This window comes from Gopherus flavomarginatus, chromosome 1 (assembly GCF_025201925.1).
Source record: "Gopherus flavomarginatus isolate rGopFla2 chromosome 1, rGopFla2.mat.asm, whole genome shotgun sequence".
NCBI lineage: Eukaryota > Metazoa > Chordata > Testudines > Testudinidae > Gopherus > Gopherus flavomarginatus.
In genome coordinates, this window is record NC_066617.1 from 178,078,518 (window position 1) to 178,098,428 (window position 19,911).

The 19,911-nt window shown below is 43.6% G+C and overlaps 1 protein-coding gene across 4 annotated transcripts in view; it reads left to right on the top strand.

Moving 5' to 3' along the window:
* Positions 1 to 1,006: 1,006 nt before the first annotated feature.
* The window catches only part of CRYBG3 (crystallin beta-gamma domain containing 3), a 140,341-nt gene continuing 121,436 nt past the window's right edge, over positions 1,007 to 19,911 (top strand). For 3 of the 4 annotated variants that reach the window (XM_050955940.1, XM_050955963.1, XM_050955966.1), the window contains exon 1: positions 1,007 to 1,360. In XM_050955940.1, the coding sequence (XP_050811897.1) occupies positions 1,218 to 1,360 (143 nt within the window). In that variant the 5' untranslated portion in view covers positions 1,007 to 1,217. The remainder of the gene's footprint in view (positions 1,361 to 19,911) is intronic. The other variant, XM_050955949.1, reaches the window with a different exon arrangement.

Sequence of the window (19,911 nt, forward strand, 5' to 3'; positions counted from 1 at the left end):
CAAGACTCTCTTTTTCCTGTTTGCCATTTGCCTCCTCCTGTTAATCTTCACTTCTGATCTGTTCCCTGATGTTGTTCCTGCAAATTACACCATACTAAATAAAGTGAAAAGCCCAACCAGTGGGAACTACAAAATGTGTACATAACAGTTTATTTTGATTTTCAGTACTTCTTTTCTCTGGCCATTTGTCTTGTTTATTTAGTTTGTATTGCAAGCTCTTTAGGGCAGGGACTGTCCCTTACTGTGTTTATATAGTGCATAGTCCAATGGGGCTCTGATCTTGGTGTCAAGACAAAGGCAACTCTAGGAATTACTGTGCTATAAGTAATAACCTTGAAACTTTTCTTCCTGTAACTTTCAACCTTTGTTGTTCATCTCATACTGTTCTGTCTAATTTAGATTATAAATACTTGTGTGTCTTTACCTGTCTGTTAATGTTAATAACCTGCATCCTTCCAGTGATTCACACCTGAACCTTTTGTTTCTCATCTTTTGCCATAGATCTAATTTAGACTGTGAACTCCTGGGGGCCAAGGTCTAGTATTTGCTTGTTATGGAGTGTCAAGCTTTACTAATGCCTGGCCCATGTACAATGCAAATAATTAAAGACAACAGAGTCTGCCCTAAAGCATGGGCCCATCTCCTGGCTCTGTGCCAGTAGTAGAACACAAACATTTAAGCAGGAACTGTTTAATGCCCGTCTTGCTCTGGAGCAAAGTGAATCAAGGTGCTCCACTGGCATGTGCTACAACCAAACACTGTGCGTGTGTGCCGTGGAGGTTCTGATTTATTAACATGGTCGCCTGGCAAAGGCAAGACTCAACTCAAGCAACCTGAAGTTCCTGGCTAACGCGCGGGCAGGGGCCGGAGAGGAAGCGGCTCGGAGGAGGAGAAATGGGTGGAGCTGCAGCGGCCCGGGCTGCTGATGGGCTGCGGGGCAGAGGGTGTGCCCCTGGCCTACAGTGGCGACTCCGCCTTGCGGGGCGGGGGGCAGGGAGCCGTGCAGGCGCTCTTGTGTCTCGGCGGCGGCTGGGGGGTCAGGGCAGGTCAGTGCGGCCGCCTGCGCGCTTCCCTTGTGCAGCTCCCCGCGTCTCTTCCCCTCTGCGGTTATGGACTGGTAGGAACTAGGCGCGGCGGTGCTGGGCGGCGGCGAAGGGATCCCGTCCTGCCCTTGCCCCGAGCCATCGACGCCGCTTCCCCTTCTCACTCTGCCGGAGATGTCGGGCTGGGGCAGCCGGAGGAGAACCGGCTCCTCCTGGCACAGCAGCTTCTCCAAGTTCTTCACCAAGAGCCCTCCCCGGGCCAAGGAGGAGCAGGAGGAAGGGGACAAGGCGCACCTCCAGGAGCCGGCCACGCACAGGTAGGCACGCAGTCGCGTCAGGGAGCGGGGGGAACTTGTGGGGAACTTGCCTACCTCAGCCTGGCTTTCTTGATTGCATTTTTCTTCCTCTCTCTCTCTCTGAACTGGAGGGATACGCTGAAGATCTCTAGTACCCTCCACCTTCTGAGACTCAGAGCCTCGTTGAATCCACTTCCATTTCTGGCCCCCTCCAGCGCTGTACAGTGTCATGGGAAACAATTGCCAACCAAACTCTTGGAACAGGTTGAGAAGCAGAAGTCAGTGGCTACGTGCCAATTGCCAAGGGCAGCTGGGGCGCTTCCAGATATTACAACACTAAAAAGGAGGGGTGGCTGTTGTTGTTTATTATTCTGAGCAGCTTGGAGAGGGTGTGTGTGTGTGTGTGTGTATTGTGAAGTTTAACTCCAGCTTAGGTTGCAAGAGAGAGAAGTTATTAGGACCCCTCCCTCTGTTGATCCTCAACCCAGCAGCCTCCCGAAAAGCAGGTAATGTCATTCTGAGGAAGGGTTTCAAGCTGTGACAGTTTCACTGAGTGTGGCACTATGAAATTCACCTTGCCAAAATCTCCATAAAACAGCAGGATGCTTTAAAAATCGCCTTGAAATCAATGTCAGATGAGTACATTTCAGTCCATGGAAGTAAGGATTGACTGCTCTGATACAAAAAGAATTGAAGATAGTAGTTGGATGGGCTGATGGAAACTATGTAAGTAGCAATATAACACTGGGACAAATTAGTGCATGAAGAAACGAAGCCACTTTTGATTGTCTCACTGGGGAATAAAGCAATGTAGAGTTGCAGATTCATTTTCTGTTAGCCAGAACACCATCCTTAAAGTGAATGTACCTGCCTAGTGAGTCTCAAGTGGTCCCCCCAGCCCCAAGTTATTTTCAAGAATGAATTGGGGAATGGAAACAGTCTTGACAGGAAGACTTTCCAGAGGACAAGAAATGATGCTTTTTGAAATTTAGCAGTGGATTAGATCAGAGACATGTGCAATTTTTATAATTTCTGAGATGAGCCTGAGCTGAAAGCTGTAGACCTGCACCTCCGATGGATCAAGAGTTTTGCTTTTGGCCTGCTCTGTTTCTGTATACATGTAGCTGTATCCTATCAACCTGCCTTTTCCCCTCTTACTGTAAATAAACTGCATCAAAATTGCTAACATTCATTTAAATGCTTGGATTTGGGGTTACTCAGACCAGAAAAATACTGTTCAAACTTTCTTAAGATTGCAAATAGAAAATAGTTTCAGACAATCAATGTCTCTGGTTTTTTTTGGTAATTTTCTTCCAAACGGTTATAACCCGTTTCTTGGAAACTGAAAGGTTGCTATATAGGGTATAGGAATTTTTTTTAAAGGTTTTACTATTATAGCTTTCTCTTTCTGTGTTATAAATCAGATGCTACTGCAATACGAATACTAATAGTGTGTTCATATGTTAATATGAAATATGTGACTTGTATCTTTGGCACTCCTTAGGATTGTAACTGTAGAAGATCAAGTACCTAGGTTCAGTGGTATTCAGTGACTAACTTATAAGTAGTACAGGAATGGCATGGACTAAATGGAGAGAAGTGAGCAGAGTGATCTGCCTTAGGAGAGTGCCTATCAAACTGAAAAGTAAGATCTACAAGACTGCAATTAGACCTGTACTTTTGTATGACTCGAATGCAGGGCACTGAGGAAGAGACAGGAGGAGATCTTGAATACAGGCAGAATGATAATGTTAAGGTAGATGCTGGCAGTTACAAGGATGGACCATGTTCAGAATGAATGAATTAGGGGAAGTGTGAAGGTGGTGCCAATTATAGAAAAGCAGAAGGAGTCCAGGCTTAGTTGGGTTTGGGCATGTGAAAAGAAGATATGGAAGAATATATAAAACACAGGGTATTAAACTTCAAAGTGGGGCGTAAGAGAATAGTTGGAAGACCCAATACTAGATGGATGGATGTCATAGAAAAGGATTTGAATAGCTTTGGAGTTTCTGAGGAACTGCTTTAAGATCGACTGGAATGGAGACGGACTGGAAGATCCAACCCCATATACATGGGACTAAGTCTACAAGAAATAGAAGTATTAATGGTAGAAAGCAGGTTACTAATGTTTCACAATGAAGTAAGACCTGAGACCTCTACTTGGTTTCTGATTTCTGGCTACCGTCCTCAGAAGATTGAAAAAGGAGAAAAGAAAACTGTGTGCCGTATATACTCATTCATAAGCCGAATTTTGTTAGTAAAAAGGGAAGCACTAGAGATGGGGGTCGGCTTATGAAAGGGTATAGAGAGGGAGAGGTGGGACACAGCCCCTCCCCCCAACAGAGGGAGCAAGGAGAGGCAGCACAGCCAGCAGAGCCAGAAGGGAAGAGGTGGGGCCAGAGTCTCCGCTTCTGGCCAGGCTGCTCTTCCCCTAGCCTCTGAAGCAGCTGCAGCTCCAGGACTGGCAGGCTGCAGCCGTGCCACTCGGCCTGGCCCCCCAGAGCAGGCTGCAGCAGTGCCACCCGCCCTCCAGAGCAGGCTGCAGCCACGCCACCCAGCCCACTGGAGCACTCTGTGGCCATGCTGACCAGCCCAGCCCGTTGGAATATGCTGCAGCTGCGCAGCTCAGTCTGGCCTGCCGGAGCAATCTGCAGCCACGCTGCCCAGTCTGCCCGAGCAGCTCCAGCCAGGCCAGAGACATCTTCCCCTGGCCCTCCCCAGATAAGGTGGGAAGCAATGGGATGGAGAGAGTGTAGGGGTCCCGGGCTAGGTGTGGGGTCGTGTGGGGGGTGGCCACAGGGGTTACTCCCCTGACCTCCAGCTTCTCCCCCCCACCTTCAAAAAAAAAAAACCATTTCCCCATCAGTTGCGGTCGCAGCCTGTTGGGGTAAGCAGCTGGCACGCCAGGGCACTTTGTTTACTTAGGTTTTCCTCCGTGCCTGCAGATGCACCAGGTAAACAAACCATCTCGGCCCACCAGCAGCTTATCCTGATGGCCCAGGAGCCTAAGTTTGCTGACTCCTGAATTATAGGGTCGGCTTATGAATGGGTCATAAGAATTTTCCATTTTTACTTATCCTTCCTGGGGTGGGGGTTGGCTTATAAACAAACTGGCTTATGATCAAGTATATACAGTAGTTTTCTTATGCAAAGATGCATGGAGTATCATGTTTGACACTACTCAGTTGGGGGATCTTGTGGTTTCCAAACTTGTCAGATGATCAGCTTTTTTCTATATCAGAGCTTTTTAATTTAATATATGGGTTTTAAATTTGGTGTTTTCAGGAATGATATTGGTATGCATTGAAATAGACAGAGAAAATGCTGATCAAGCCAATGAGCTGCTGGATATCTAAGTAATTCTTGTGAAAGATGTGGATTTCAAAGTTTCCTCAGAACTCTTTCTTCTCCAGCTTACTGGGAGTGTGATGGATGAGATCATCTCTAATTAAAAGTGCAATTTGCAGTACTGTCTCGAATGGGTTATCTTAAAGTTCCTCTGGATGCATAGCGATTAAAGAGGTTCTTAAATGTCACTACAGAATGTTCAGTATTTGATGCATCACTATATTGAATATTCCGAGTAGGCATGGCCCCATTGACCTTTCATTAATGTGACGTGGGCTGGTTTAAAAAATATATTTCCATATTCAGAACAAAACTAGACTCAACTTGCCCTGCAGCCAGAAAGATGCTTTTATCTCTGCCAGGAGAGATTAATATAGAGCAGTGGTCCCCAACATTTTTCGTCTGGCGGGCGCCAGACGATGAGCCACGGAGAGCCATGGTGGCGGACGAGCATCCGTCGGAATGCTGCCACCAAGCGGCAACGTCAAGAGGCATCGCCGCTGAAATACCACCAACAAGCAGCGTTATCCAAGGGCGACGCCTCTGGATGACACTGCTTGTTGGTGGCATTTCGGTGGATGCTTGTCCGCCGGCCAGTGCACGGGCGCACTTAAACGCCCCAGTGGGCGCCATGGCGCCCACGGGCACTACGCTGGCGACCCATGATGTAGAGGGAAGAGGAACAGACTTGGAAAGTGAAAAGGCAACCAAAAGATGTCTAGTCAAGCTTCTTTTTGTCAGTGCTTTGGGGTAGTGATCAGTACTGATCTTAAGAGGCCGTTAAGAACATGCTTCTTGTTATGGTCAGTAGGGAACAGAAATATCCTAATCTGGATTCCTTCAGGCTGTCCCACCATAAACAGAGAGATGCCTGTAATGGTGGGGAAAATTCAGTTCAGTGATTTGGGAGTTTAAAAATGAGCTTCGTAGACTTAATTGAATGGTAGAGCTTGCTACGTCTGATTGAAGAGTTGGGAATCTGGGAACTTGATAAAATTTGACCCATGATTTCAGTTCACGCAATCAAGAACTTTTTATTGATTAGGTAGTCCACACAGATTTATTTTTTGTCTGAGGCTTTTTGGCCTTTGTGTACAATTCTTTGTGTAGTAACCTGAGAGCCAGCTCTGACTGCTCTTGAAAGTGGAAGCGTTAGTTAAGTTAATGAAGAGTCCCATTTGGTTTGCGCAAGTTTTTTGTCTTGCTTGATTGCAGAGTATATGCTTGAAATGCTGAAGTTCTTGTATTTGGTTTCCACTGATGGCATTCTTGATCAATTAACGTGATTGTGTACATTTACAGCCATTGAGCTGGGAAGAGTGCCACAGGTTTCTCTGCCATTTTTATGTAGTGTGCTTCATAATGTACAAAAAGGTATAATCCAGTAAAGTATGGAGAAAACGAAGGTTGCTTTATATGTATGTTTTTATTACATGGACTACATAAAGTAAATTGCAGAATGCTTCTTTCATGAAATATTAGGAAAGTCTATAAAGCCAAATGCTATATAAAGCCAGGTTAGTTAATTTTTTACCGCAAGAATCAGGTCAAATTTAAAACATAAAGAAAGAAATCTTGATATTGAGAGAATTTAACTAGCCCTGAATTTAAGAAAGGGGAAGTGGTTCAAGTAAGAACAGCAGTAAATACAGCAGTATGGCCTGCTTGGCCAAATTCATCCCTTGTGTATCTCCATTGACTGCTTATATCCTCTGTGGAGTTACGTTAGGAACGAATCTGGCCAGTTGCAACTTTGAAAGCATAGAGAAAAAGAACTTGTGTATCCAAAACCAAAGATCTGATTGTTCCTAAAGCTTAGGCAAAACACTTCTATGGAGTCACTGAACTGCTGATTTTCCTTCCTCCCCTCCCTGCCCTCCCCCAGCCCCGGAACAAATGATGCCGAGGTTTCTACATCTGTTGCCAAGTGGCTTAGAGTAAACAAGTTTGGGGTTTACCTTTTCAAGATTGGGTGGATTTTTTACCCACCTGTGGCGTGTAGGTTTTTCTGTTTAACTCTGGGGTCGCTTTATTTCTGGGCTTTTTTTTTTTTTGCCCCCCCCCCCCTTTTTTTTTTTTTTTTCACCGTGCCCGCCCCTATTCTCAGCATGGTGATGCAAATCCTGCCCCCTGCTGTCTTCGGAGCCTTTTTTAGACCAATAAGGCTGTTTTCTTTGAAATTTTCTGATCACTGTTAATAATGTTAGTCAGCATCTTGTAATCTCATGAGCGCATCATTTGATTAATCATTTTGGTTAATAACTTATGCTTGAGAGCAATTTTTAGATGTGATAAACATGAGATGTGCTTGAAATGTCCTATGAAAAAATAACACATGCAGATTAGCAATTTTCTAAAAGCTCTGTGATGGAAAAAAGTGGAGCCACATCTTTAATGAAACTACTATGCTTCTAAATAAAATTCTAAGAACTGGGAAGTACCTTTCATCTAGTGTGTGCCTGTATAAATATGTTTTTCAGAACCATTGCCTTTGGTACATTGGTCAGGCTTCAAATATAGTGAACATTTTCTTTGCATCTCAACTTCAGCATCAACTTCCATTTAACTTGGTCATTATGTTCTGCTAAGCTATTTGTTTTCAAAAATTATATATTAATTTTTATTACCACCAAAGTTATTGTCTCAGAGCCATCCAAATCCACAAAGTGGAAAAATCCTGTCCCATTTGCTGTGTTCCAGATAGAATCTTCTTTAATTTCAACACATTTCTCTAGCCCTTCTGGTTGCAGATACAGCTCTGATCATGTAAATCGATGCACAGCTGATTCAGTTAGAAATGTTTGGCTTCTGTGGAATTGTCCAACTTTAAAATAAATCAGGCTCAAAAGAAGCTTCTAGATGGATGTGAAACTTGTCCAACCCAGTCATTCATCTTAACAGGGAATTATAACCAAAACCTTCTTCAAAACAGTTGCATGCTACTAGTGATCTTTTGTCTCATTCAGCAAGTTTTATCCAGGAAATTTTCTTTTTCAGTGCATCATCATTCATTTGAACAGCTACCCAAAAGAAGTTAACTAATTTGGGGCTGTTTTGGGTTTTGATTTTGAGGGCCTTTATACAAAGTTCTCCTGAATTGGAGGGGGAAAAAGCAAACACCACAGTCAATTCTAATCTTTAATTTGGGTTTCAGAGGGCTTTTAATTAAATTATTGTGTCATTGCAACGGTGAACCATGGCCAGTGGGAGCTGTGATTGGCCGAACCTGTGGACTGTGCAGATAAACAAACCGTCCTGGCCCGCCAGCAGATTTCCCTGATGGGTCATATGCCAAAGGTTGCTGATCCCTGTTCTATAGGATACCAGTCTCTGAAGAAAAGTCCCATGCATTGATGTTACGTTCACCTTATGCATAAGATGTGCTTCCCAAAGTTACACCTGTAAAGCTATACTTTATACCAGTGGTTTTCAAACATTTTTTTTTCTGGGGACCCAACTGAAGAAAATTGTTGATGCCTGCGACCCAGCAGAGCTGGGGATGAGGGGTTTGGGGTGTGGGAGGGGGCTCAGGGCTGGGGCAGGGGATTGGGGCACAGGGCTGGAGCACGGACTTACCTCCGGCAGCTCCTGGTCAGCGACACAGCCGGAGTGCTAAGGCAGGCTTCCTGCCTCTCCTGGCACCGCGGACCACTCTGCGTCCCGGACGCAGGCAGCAGCAGGTCCGGCTCCCAGGCAGAGGTGTGCAAGTGGCTCTGTGTGGCTCTCACCTGCAGGCACTGGTGCTCAGGGTGGGGGCAGCATGCGGAGCCCCATCACCCCCGTGCCTAGAAGATGGACCTGCTGCTGGCTGCTTCCGGGGCACAGCGCGGTGTTGGAACAGGTAGGCACTAGCGTGCCTTAGCTGGGTAGCACCGCCAACAGGACACTTAACATCCCGGTCAGCGGTACTGACCAGAGCCGCTAGGGTCCCTGGGTGCTGAGCAAGGCAACCCAGTTTCTTGCATGCCATGACCCAGTACAGGGTCGCAACCTGAACTTTGAAAAACACTGCTTTATACCAGTGTTCTCCAACCTTTCTATGTACAAGATCACTTTTTGAATTTAAGATCAACCCAGGATCTGCCCAACCCCACTCACTCTATTTCCCCCTCCCTCCGTTGCTTGCTCTCCCCTACTCTGACTCACTTTCACCGGGCTGGGGCAGGGGGTGGGGGTGCAGGCTCTGGGCTGGGGCCAAGGGGTTTGGAGTGTGGGAGGGGGCTCTGGGCTCAACCTGGGGCAGGGGGTTGGAGTGCAGCAGTGAGGGGTGCAAGCTCTGAGAGGAAGTTTGGTTGCTGAGGTCATATAGTCACACTGCACCTAATCTCATAGAATCCACTGGACATTTCATGAATTTTACTTTTTATTACTGTCGTTTGTGGTTTATAGATCCAGAATCCTTCAGGGATTGTCACAAATCAGTGTAACGTTCTCAAGTTTGGGGTATAGTGTCAGAGGGATATCCATGTTAGTCTGGACCTGTAAAAGCAGCAAAGAGTCCTGTGGCAGCTTATAGACTAACAGGCGTTTTGGAGCATGAGCTTTCGTGGGTGAATACCCACTTCGTCGGATGCAAGTGTGGAGTGTTCATTGGCTGAGCCTGGGGCAAGGAGTTGGGGTGCAGGAGTGAGGGGTGCAAGCTCTGGAAGAGAGTTTGAGTGCAGGAGGGGGCACCAGGCTGGGGCAGAGTGTTGGGGTGTAGGAGAGGGTGAGAGCTGTGGGTTCTGGGAGGGAGTTTGGTGCAAGAGGGGCTTCTGGGCTAGTGCAGAGGGTTGAGGTGCAGGAGGAGGTGTGAGGTGCAGGCTCCAGTTGGGTGGTGCTTACAACAAGTGGCTCCCAGCCAGCGGCGCAGCAGGGCTTAGGCAGGTTGCCTGCCTGCCGTTGCCTCACGCCGCTCCCAGAAGCGGATGGCTGCTGGCACGTCTCTGTGGCCCCTGGCAGGGAGGGAGGCAGCAGGTCTCCATGTGGTGCCCACGCCTGCAGTGCTGCCCCTGCAGTTCCCATTGGCCATTTCCCAGCCCATGGGAGCTGAAGGGACAGTGCTGGGGGTGGGGGCAGTGTGCGGAGCTGCCTTCCTCTCACTCCCCACAGGGGCTGCAGAGATGTGCCAGCAGCCAGCCGCTTCCGGGAGCGGTGTGGGGCAATGGCAGACAGGCAGCCTTCCTGAATCCTGTTGTGCTGCTGGACTTTTAGTGCCTTGGCGATCACAATCGACTGGCAGAGGCTCCAGGATCAATCAGTCGATTGCGATTGACAGGTTGGTGACCACTGCTTGTTTACCAGAAAAAGGTACAATATACATCTTTTGAAACTGGATTTTGGTACCATGGTATACCCCTTTATCTTTGGTTCTGAACCTGTGTATTTCAGGTTATGATTCACCCTTACCTTTGTTCTGAGCATATGCATTCCAGATACTGAAGGACATGAAAGCACCTCCTAGGTCTGTGTGGGTAACTTTCCTGTTGCCATGAAGAAATAATAATCTGTCCTGATACAGACAGTCCTATCTTCTCAAGCCAAGGCTTACTTCAGCTAATGAAAGAAGTGATGGGATACTTAGCATAAGCATGATTATATCAAAGGTACAGGCCAATCTGGGCTATATAGATACTACTGCTTAATAATAGTATATGTATACTTACATGCTTAAAATATATATTGTGGGTGATATTATCAGCATAATAAAAATGTATGCTAGCTAGCGTATGTTAGTCAACAATTGTCAGTGTTTATAAAGCACGTTTAATTGAGTATTTGTTAGAATTCCCTATATCTGAACTGCCAGGAATTGGAATGAGGTGTAATACATTTCATTAGAAATAATTTTCTTTAAGTTGCTACCTTCTGGCTATCTTTGGCCCATATGCCTATTAAGACCTCTTTTAGAATGTCTTTGAACACATTCACCATCTGCCTGACAAGTCTTTCCCTTTACCGTACTAATAAAGAGACTCTGCCTCCCCACCCCCAGGTAGAATATGATTTTTGAAATGATCTTATTTATGTGCTACCAAAGAGATGATAGTTACGTGAAACCAGCAATGGTGAAGCTCCAATCATTTGGAATGTTTAAAATTAGACTTAACAAAGCAAAATATATTATAGGGAACTCTATTAGCAGAAAAATAATAAAAATATACTAAATTTAGTCCTGGGAGAATTCTGCACCACTGTGCAATGCAGAATTTGCCCAGAATTAATGTTCTGCATAGAATTTCATTTTTTCCTGCCGCTAGTGGCTCCTGAACCTGGCAGGGACCGGCTACCCAGCCTGCAGCGCACTTGTGTGGGAGGTGCGGGCCCTCTGTGGTTTCTGAGTTAGCCAGCCCCTCTCAATCACAGGATGTGGCCAGACCTCCCTGTACAGCAGCTGCTGGAGCCACCAAGATGTGCCCCATGGGAGAGGCAGGAGGAACAGCTGGGAGCTGCAGGGAGGGGCTGCTGCTTTCTGGAAGGAAAGACTGAGGGCAAGGGGGAGCCTTGCTGGGAGGGCATGACTGGAGTGTTCCAGCGGTGGCTGAACCTTTAAATTGTGCGCCCCCTTCGCCCCCCGCCCCACACTAACAGCAGGCACCGGTCATCTCTGCTTGGTGGGACAGTAACGAAGCTGTGAACCGAGTCTGTGACTGGGCTCTGGGGGGAGGGAGGGTGCGAGTGTTTGGCACTGCAGCTGTGCTCTGTGAGGGTGAGTGGTAACCCTATGGGGGCAGGATGAAAAAATGAGACTTGATTAAAAGACTAGAGGGGCAGAGTTTTCTCCCACGATGTGCCCAGCTGGCACGTGTGACACATCCAGACTGATGTGTCCAACAAATGCATAACCGAGGTTGTCATAGCGGTTTCTTTAACTCTCTGCTCTTGGGGGAATCTTTTTTGTTTTCTGCATTGTTGCTGACAGGTATTGAAATAAATTACCAAAATAATTGAAACTGACGTGATTATATTGCTTTATTTTGACAAATAAAATATGCAGAGTTTTAAAATATTGTGTGCAGAATTTTTATTCTTTTGGCATAGAATTCCCCCAGGAGTATAAATTGGTTCCTAGATTCTCGATCATGTGACTCTTCCGGATTATGCAGGGAAAAAGTACAATTTATATCTGGCAGTAGTAACAGAGTCCCTGATTCAACAGGATGCTAGAAGGTGCATCAAGCAAGTAGGCATTGATTCACTGCTTCCAAGCTTTAACATCCAGTCGAGTAATGTAAGACATTTACTAGGGGAAATGTTATTGGCACGCTATTCACAAGGGTGCTATTTTTTTAAATGCAACAAAACAATGTACTCTTTTCTGTTGTGAAAGTTAGCATAATTATTCCTTTCCTGGTGACCAGATTCAATGCTGGAATCAATATAAAATAGCTTCCAAAACATGCATGCAATCAGGGCTTCCAGGTTTTAAGTAATAGTCTTAGCATGATAAAAACTCACCAAAGTCGTATCCACTGAAAGAAATATTTTTTTTGGAAGTTCTTGCCAGTGTTTCTAATAACATTTAAGGTTGTTAAAGCTGAAAGAGAGCTGAAAATCTGATGCTCCCTATATACTTTTTGCATTTCATACACCTTGGACATTAAGATTAGTGTGCAGTATTGCACTTTCAGGTTTTCATAAAATAGAAATATGCTGTAGTGTTTAGATTACAAATACTGAAAAGGAATGTTTCAACTCAAACTTTTTCCATTGGCACTTCCTTTATAATATATTTTAATTTGTTAGGTTATATAAAATTGTTTTTATATAATCGAACTTGTAAGCCTAACTTCACTTATGTTATGGAAACTTTAAAATTAGAATCACTCAGGAACAAGGTCATTCAGGGTCCTGCTGCTTTGCTGGCCAGGCGGCTTACTGTATTTAGTACTAAACTTTAGGTATAGACAGTTTTGTGATGGGGGAAATGTTTAGTGAATCATAGGTTGCAAATTATTACTTATGAGCACATGCAAAGCAAATGTCAGAAAAGTTTCCATTACAAATGAACTCTTTTTTAGCATCAGTTAAAAGCTGGAAAAATACCTGCCAATTTTATTTGTAATTGGGAGGTGAATTATTTAAATATGAATCATTTCATATTTTTAAAAATCTGTCTTGCCAGATTCCCTGTATAAATTCTTTTTCTGGATATTTTTACAGTTTGCAAATACCACTATTGGGCCACAATCTTATAAACTGTATGTAGTCCCACTGAAGTCAGTACAACTACATATATGCAAAAAGTTAAGAATACATGTAAATGTTTGCAGAATCAGGGCCTTAGTTTTCTCCTTTTTAAAATACTTGTATAATGGGTTCTGACTTCCTATTTGATTCTTTTGTTGCAATCGTTTAAAACTTTACCTAATTTAAATAACCCAAACTCTGTTACTGATACTGCATCACAAGTATGTACAAGTAGATAATAGCATTCTCATTTGAGTAGCACATGGCAAACGTCACCTAACCAATTAGATGAGAATGGATGGAGAGAATTCTATATTAATATTCGTTGCCATGCTTGACAGATGCCAGAAGAAAAACCTTGATGTAATCTGCTATAATCCCAGTGAACAATATTGAACTAGTCTCTGCACCAAAATGAAAATTTTCTCTGTCTGTTTCACAGCCTTTGTATTGCTGTTCAGTTCTCTTGTACGTAGTGCAGATTAAGCTATTCAGTGAGGATGATCTTGGGCCTTCACATTTATTTCACTTAGTGCTAGAATTGAAATTTAAGGGTCATTGTCAGTCCAGTTCTGAGTTTATTTTTAAAAAGAAGTTCCATAATACTTGATATAGCAGTGATTGTCTTGTATGTGGTTTTTTTTTTAAACTACTGTGAAAGTGTGGTTTGCTCTCTGTGGATTTAAAATACCTCTACCTCTCACATATACTTCATAGCTGGCATAGTGCATGAGAAACAGTGCTGCATATACAGAAAGTGAAATTAACCTATTGGATTTCCTTATCCTGGCAGAATGAAAAGCAAAATATAAACAAGCAGCATCAACTGTTCAAGAAGAAATTAGACTTTTTGTTAAAACTGAAATAATTTTAAATCTAAGTTGCTTAACGTAATCTGGCAAGTAAAACAAGTTCCAGATGGAATTGTTAATTTGAGTGCATCTAAAGTGTACAACACACTGACCAAAAAAATAGATTGAGGAGGATTTAGAAGTTGAAATCGTTCCCCTACTCCCCTTACCTTAATCCAGTCTCTTGATTGCCACACTTTTCTCCCTGAAAGTTCATGACTATTTGTTCCTTTGAATTTATTTTCTCTTATTTTCTTCTCATCCCTTTCCCTCCTTACCTTCCAATCTTCTTCCTGCTTCCCATTCACTTCAAGTACCATAGCTGTGTCTGGTTTCCTTTGACTCTCTAAATACAAACTCTCACCTTATGTTTATATGCTCCACATAGCTTCTTTATTTCTTGCTATTCCTCTTTAGCAGTTCTTCAGAGAGAGTGTGGCCTGATCACATGATCGGGAGCCAGGAACTTCAATGTTCAAACCTCAGCATGAATGGTGACTCTCTTTCCCAAGAGCAAGGCATTTAGGCCTCGCCTGTCGTATGGAAACTTGAGGGGAAATTTGCCGCCGTTGTTAGCATTGTTTCCCTTGTAAAAGTGGTAGTCACCTTCAACTTGATGGTATTTCTCTCTCTGTATTTATCCTGATAACTTTTGAAAGCTGTATTTGATCCAGTTCCAAAATTTCAGGGCACCAGTGGTCAGAACCCTATTGATTTTGAGGCAAAATCAGAAAACCGGAAAAAGAAGAATGAAGGACTCATGGAGCACTTTCCTCTGTTTAGCAGAGCCACAGCTTCCAGTGCCTCTGTAATTGACTGCAGATCAAAGAGCTGGTTGATGTTACCCATTAATGCCTTCCAACATAACAATACCCCTGTCTCATTTCTGCTTATCCTTCTAGTAGAGTTTAGTGTGTTAAACACTCTGAATGAATTATCTCGCAGACTGAAAGAAGGCAGTGATAATGGTGGGAAGAAATGGGGTGCACATGGAACCCCTGGTGGAACTGGGAGACACACTGAGCCTGTAGAATTCTGGCATGGGAGTGAGAATGGCAAATCCTGGTATGGGAGGAGGGAAGAATGAGAGGGGAAATACTTAATGAAAGACATTTAAATTATTCAGTTTTGAATCATACCAGATGGAAACAACTAGGAAATTTCAATATATTTAATTATTTCCCCTTTTTTGGCCAGCTATGGCTTCTGGCTTCTGACACATTTTACATTACTGTACAATCTAAAGCCCTGATCCTGCAAACACTTACGCACATGCTCAAACTTTAGTACTGTGAGTTTAGAGCCTAATTATCCTGAAAATAGATGTAAACAACCAAGTAACAATTTTCAGCCTTTCAGTCATAATCCCTGTGTTTGCACAGTAGAGGAAGAAAAGGTAAATCTATTTCAGGTGACAGAAAACTAGTTGAGAGATTTATAAAACAGTGCCAGAGGTTTGGGGGTTTTAATTATTTTTTTTAAAAGGTATGCCGGATACCTTGCAAGTGTCCTGAGAGAGAGTGCTTTCAGTCCCTTTCAGTGCTGTGCAAGGGACTGAATAATCATGATACGCAAGGTGATTTTTAGAGCTGCATGACATAATTGTCCTGCTGTGGCGATTGCCAGGTTTTGTAATCCTGAATAAATGGTCAAGAATTTGCTTTAAAATGAATTTGGAAAAAAAAAAGAGGAAAATTGATCAACTGCTCTTGATATTCCTTGATTTACATCCCCAAAACTACCTCTCTTTCCTTTTCAACTGAGAATGAACACTGGCTGAACAGGAAGTTTTCTGCAACAAATTACAACTAAAGTAGAACCTCTGCTAATCTAGCCATGTAGGATTCTCAGTGTTGTCTAGCTGTCCCTCTGAGCTACCATTCATAATTTTGATATTTTATTTTTCATTTATGGTTTTGGGACTCATTTCAGAGACTCTGAATCTTACAATATTACTTTTCTTTGGAGTTGCTTAATTTTCCTGACAAGTCTCACCCACCATTATAGAGTGTGCTGTCCAAAAAATATTACTCTTGAAATCTTTCCCCTTTACTACACAGATCTCTTCATAAAGCACAATAAAACAATTCCTTGCTTCCGAGTGTGTGTTATGGCATTTTTAATCATTTATTTAGAATACCTATTAAAACTCTGACACTTTTAACTAAGTAACCTACAGTAATGTCTGTTGTACCTGAGGGCTGGTCTGCACTGGGCTAGTGAGGGGATTGATCTAAGATACGCAACTTCAGCTACGTGAACCCCTGGTGGAAGAATCTTAGATCAATTTACCTCTCATCCTCACGGCGCGGAGTCGACGTCCGCGGCTCCCCCTGTTGACTCCGCTACTGCCGTTCGCGCTGGTGGAGTTTCAGAGTCGACAGGAGCGCTTTCGGGGATCGATATATCGCGTCTAGTTAAGACACGATATATCAATCCCCAAGAAATCAATCGCTGCCCACCGATACGGCAGGTAGTCTAGACATACCCTGAGTGGTGGTGGTATTAAAAAGAGAGAGAGAGCTAATGTGTAACCTTTAAAAAGGTTAAACTGAATGATCTGGGTAACTACTTAGCTTGATGTTGATCCTGGGCTAAAACATGAAAAGGTTGATACAGGATTACATCAGTAAAGAATTAAAGGATGTCAGCATAATTAATGCCAGTCAACTTGGTTTTATGAAATATGGGAATTATCAAACAAACGACCACATTTTTGGATGAGCTTACACGTTTGGTGGACAAAGGTAACTGTTAATATACTTAGACTGCTGTAAGGCATTTAATGTAGTATCACGTGATGTTCTGATTTTAAAATTAACACTATGTAATACGAATGCAGTACATACTAAATGGATTATAAACTGATTAACTGATAAATCTCAAAGTGAGTGTAAACGGGGAGTCATCTTTCAGCTGAAGTGTGTGAAGTGCAGTCTCTGACAGAGAGGCCTATTGGCAGTTCTCTGCTCTGTGTCAGCAACTCTTTTCAGGCCTGACACATTCACTACACCTAACACACTATTGTTATAATCTGTATCTAAAGGTGTCATAGACTCTAGGACTGGAAGGGACCTCAAGAGGTCATCGAGTCCAGTCCCATGCCCTCATGGCAGGACCAAATACTGTCTAGACCATCCCTAATAGACATTTATCTAACCTACTCTTAAATATCTCCAGAGATGGAGATTCCACAACTTCCCTAGGCAATCTATTCCAGTGTTTAACTACCCTGACAGTTAGGAACTTTTTCCTAATGTCCAACCTAAATCTCCCTTGCTGCAGTTTAAGCCCATTGCTTCTTGTTCTATCATTGGAGGCTAAGGTGAACAAGTTTTCTCCCTCCTCCTGATGACACCCTTTTAGATACCTGAAAACTGCTATCATGTCCCCTCTCAGTCTTCTCTTTTCCAAACTAAACAAACCCAGTTGTTTCAGCCTTCCTTCATAGGTCATGTTCTCAAGACCTTTAATCATTCTTGTTGCTCTTCTCTGGACCCTCTCCAATTTCTCCACATCTTTCTTGAAATGCGATGCCCAGAACTGGACACAATACTCCAGTTGAGGCCTAACCAGCGCAGAGTAAAGCGGAAAAATGACTTCTCGTGTCTTGTTTACCACACACCTGTTAATGCATCCCAGAATCATGTTTGCTTTTTTTTGCAACAGTATCACACTGTTGACTCATATTAAGCTTGTGGTCTACTATGACCCCTAGATCTCTTTCTGCCATACTCCTTCCTAGACAGTCTCTTCCCATTCTGTATGTGTGAAACTGATTGTTCCTTCCTAAGTGGAGCACTTTGCATTTATCTTTATTGAACTTCATCCTGTTTACCTCAGACCATTTCTCCAATTTGTCCAGATCATTTTGAATTTTGACCCCGTCCTCCAAAGCAGTTGCAATCCCTCCCAGTTTGGTATCATCTGCAAACTTAATAAGCGTACTTTCTATGCCAACATCTAAATCGTTGATGAAGATATTGAACAGAGCCGGTCCCAAAACAGACCCCTGCGGAACCCCACTTGTTATACCTTTCCAGCAGGATTGGGAGCCATTAATAACTACTCTCTGAATACGGTTATCCAGCCAGTTATGCACCCACCTTATAGTAGCCCCATCATGCGAGACCATATCAAATGCCTTACTAAAGTCTAGGTATATCACATCCACCGCTTCTCCCTTATCCACAAGGATCGTTATCCTATCAAAGAATGTTATCAGATTAGTTTGACACGATTTGTTCTTTACAAATCCATGCTGGCTATTCCCTATCACCTTACCACCTTCCAAGTGTTTGCAGATGATTTCTTTAATTACCTGCTCCATTATCTTCCCTGGCACAGAAGTTAAACTAACTGGTCTGTAGTTTCCTGGGTTGTTTTTATTTCCCTTTTTATAGATGGGCACTATATTTGCCCCCTTCCAGTCTTCTGGAATCTCTCCCGTCTCCCATGATTTCCCAAAGATAATTGCTAGAGGCTCAGATACCTCCTCTATTAACTCCTTGAATATTCTAGGATGCATTTCATCAGGCCCTGGTGACTTGCAGACATCTAACTTTTCTAAGTGATTTTTTACTTGCTCTTTTTTTATTTTATCTTCTAAACCTGCCCTCTTCCCATAAACATTCACTATATAAGTCATGTAATATGTCATTGGAAAACTAATATCTCACTGATCATTAATATTCTGGTGTGATGTATGTATGGTCAACACTCAAGGGATTATGCAGATGTGGTGGAATTAGACCTCTACCTCGGTATAACGTGACCCGATATAACGTGGTAAAGCAGTGCTCGGGGAGGGTGGGGCTGCGCATTCCAGTGGATCAAAGCGAATTCGATATAATGCGGTTTCACCTATAACGTGGTGAGATATTTTGGTTCCCGAGGACAGCGTTATATCAAGGTAGAGGTGTATAATTAAAATCTATTTAAACCAGGCACGTCAGAGGGAAATAATACACAGGTTTTCTCCACAATGGGAAGAGGCCAACACCTCAAACCAGGTGGGTTATTTATTTGTGTCAGAGATTCCAGGAAAAGATAATTTGCATTGTAAAAATCACCTGGGGGTGGGGGAGAGGGAAGACAGCATGGAGTCTATACCAGACAGCATGGCATCCACACCAACTGAAAAAAGGAACTTTATGTGGGGGATACATTTCAGGAGAATACATTTCAAAGGTTTGCTGAACTATAAAGAGATGGAGGGGGAGTGGGGGAATGAACCCTGAAGTTATCCTTCACCCACAGAGACAAGGCAAACCAATGCCTTTAACTCTATGAGGATCATGGCTAAGAGATAGTTGGGCTTTGCTAGAAAAGGAAGATTGGTGAGGAAACTACCTTGAATGAAGATCCTAGCTTGTTAAGTTAGGTCTTAGCTATTAGAAAGCATATTTTTACTTTGTTTGTTTGTAACTTTTTGTCTTTATCTCTTATACTTGAACTCACTTTAAAACTTCTCTTTTTAATTAAGTACACTTTTATTACTTTTAATATAAACCAACATAGTGCTGTGATTGAAATAAGAGTGTTTAATTTTAACTGGGGTTTGACAATGACTGCAGTGTATTGACTTTTTAAAGAAACAACAAACATAATAACTTCTGTGAATGTTCCAGGAGAAGAGGGCTGGACATCACAGGGCAGACAGTTTTTTGAGACTAGGCAGTTGTTGGGATCACTCTGCAAAAAAATAACTGTTTGGTGGAAGGTGTGACCACACATTCAGGGTGTGACCTGTATGCTTGTAGGCTGGCAGTTGGTGTCAGGGCTGTGAGCCAAAGCACCATAGCTATTCCGGGGGGATTCTGTGCCACTGCGCAATGCAGAATTTTGCAGAAATTAATGTTGTGCACGCAGAATTTCCTTTATTTCCTCCACTGAAATGGGCTGCAGAGATGTTGGCTGCCACTAGGGGCTGCTGGACAGCTGAGCCCAGCCTGGAAATAGAACACAATGGGTAGGGTGGGAACTGAAGGGTTCCCTGTGGCTGGAGTTCCCAGCACTCCTTGAAGGAAGAAGGCAGCGGTGTGCAGGAAACTTCGTGCAAGCCTTGGACCAAGCATCAGCCTGTTTCTCCTTCTGGATACCCTGGGCTCTGAGGAGTAGAAGGTATGAGTGTCTGGGCTTGGGGGGATCCCTGCAGCTGGTCTCTGAGGGTCGGGGGGTGCAAGTCTGGGGTGCAGATGGCTG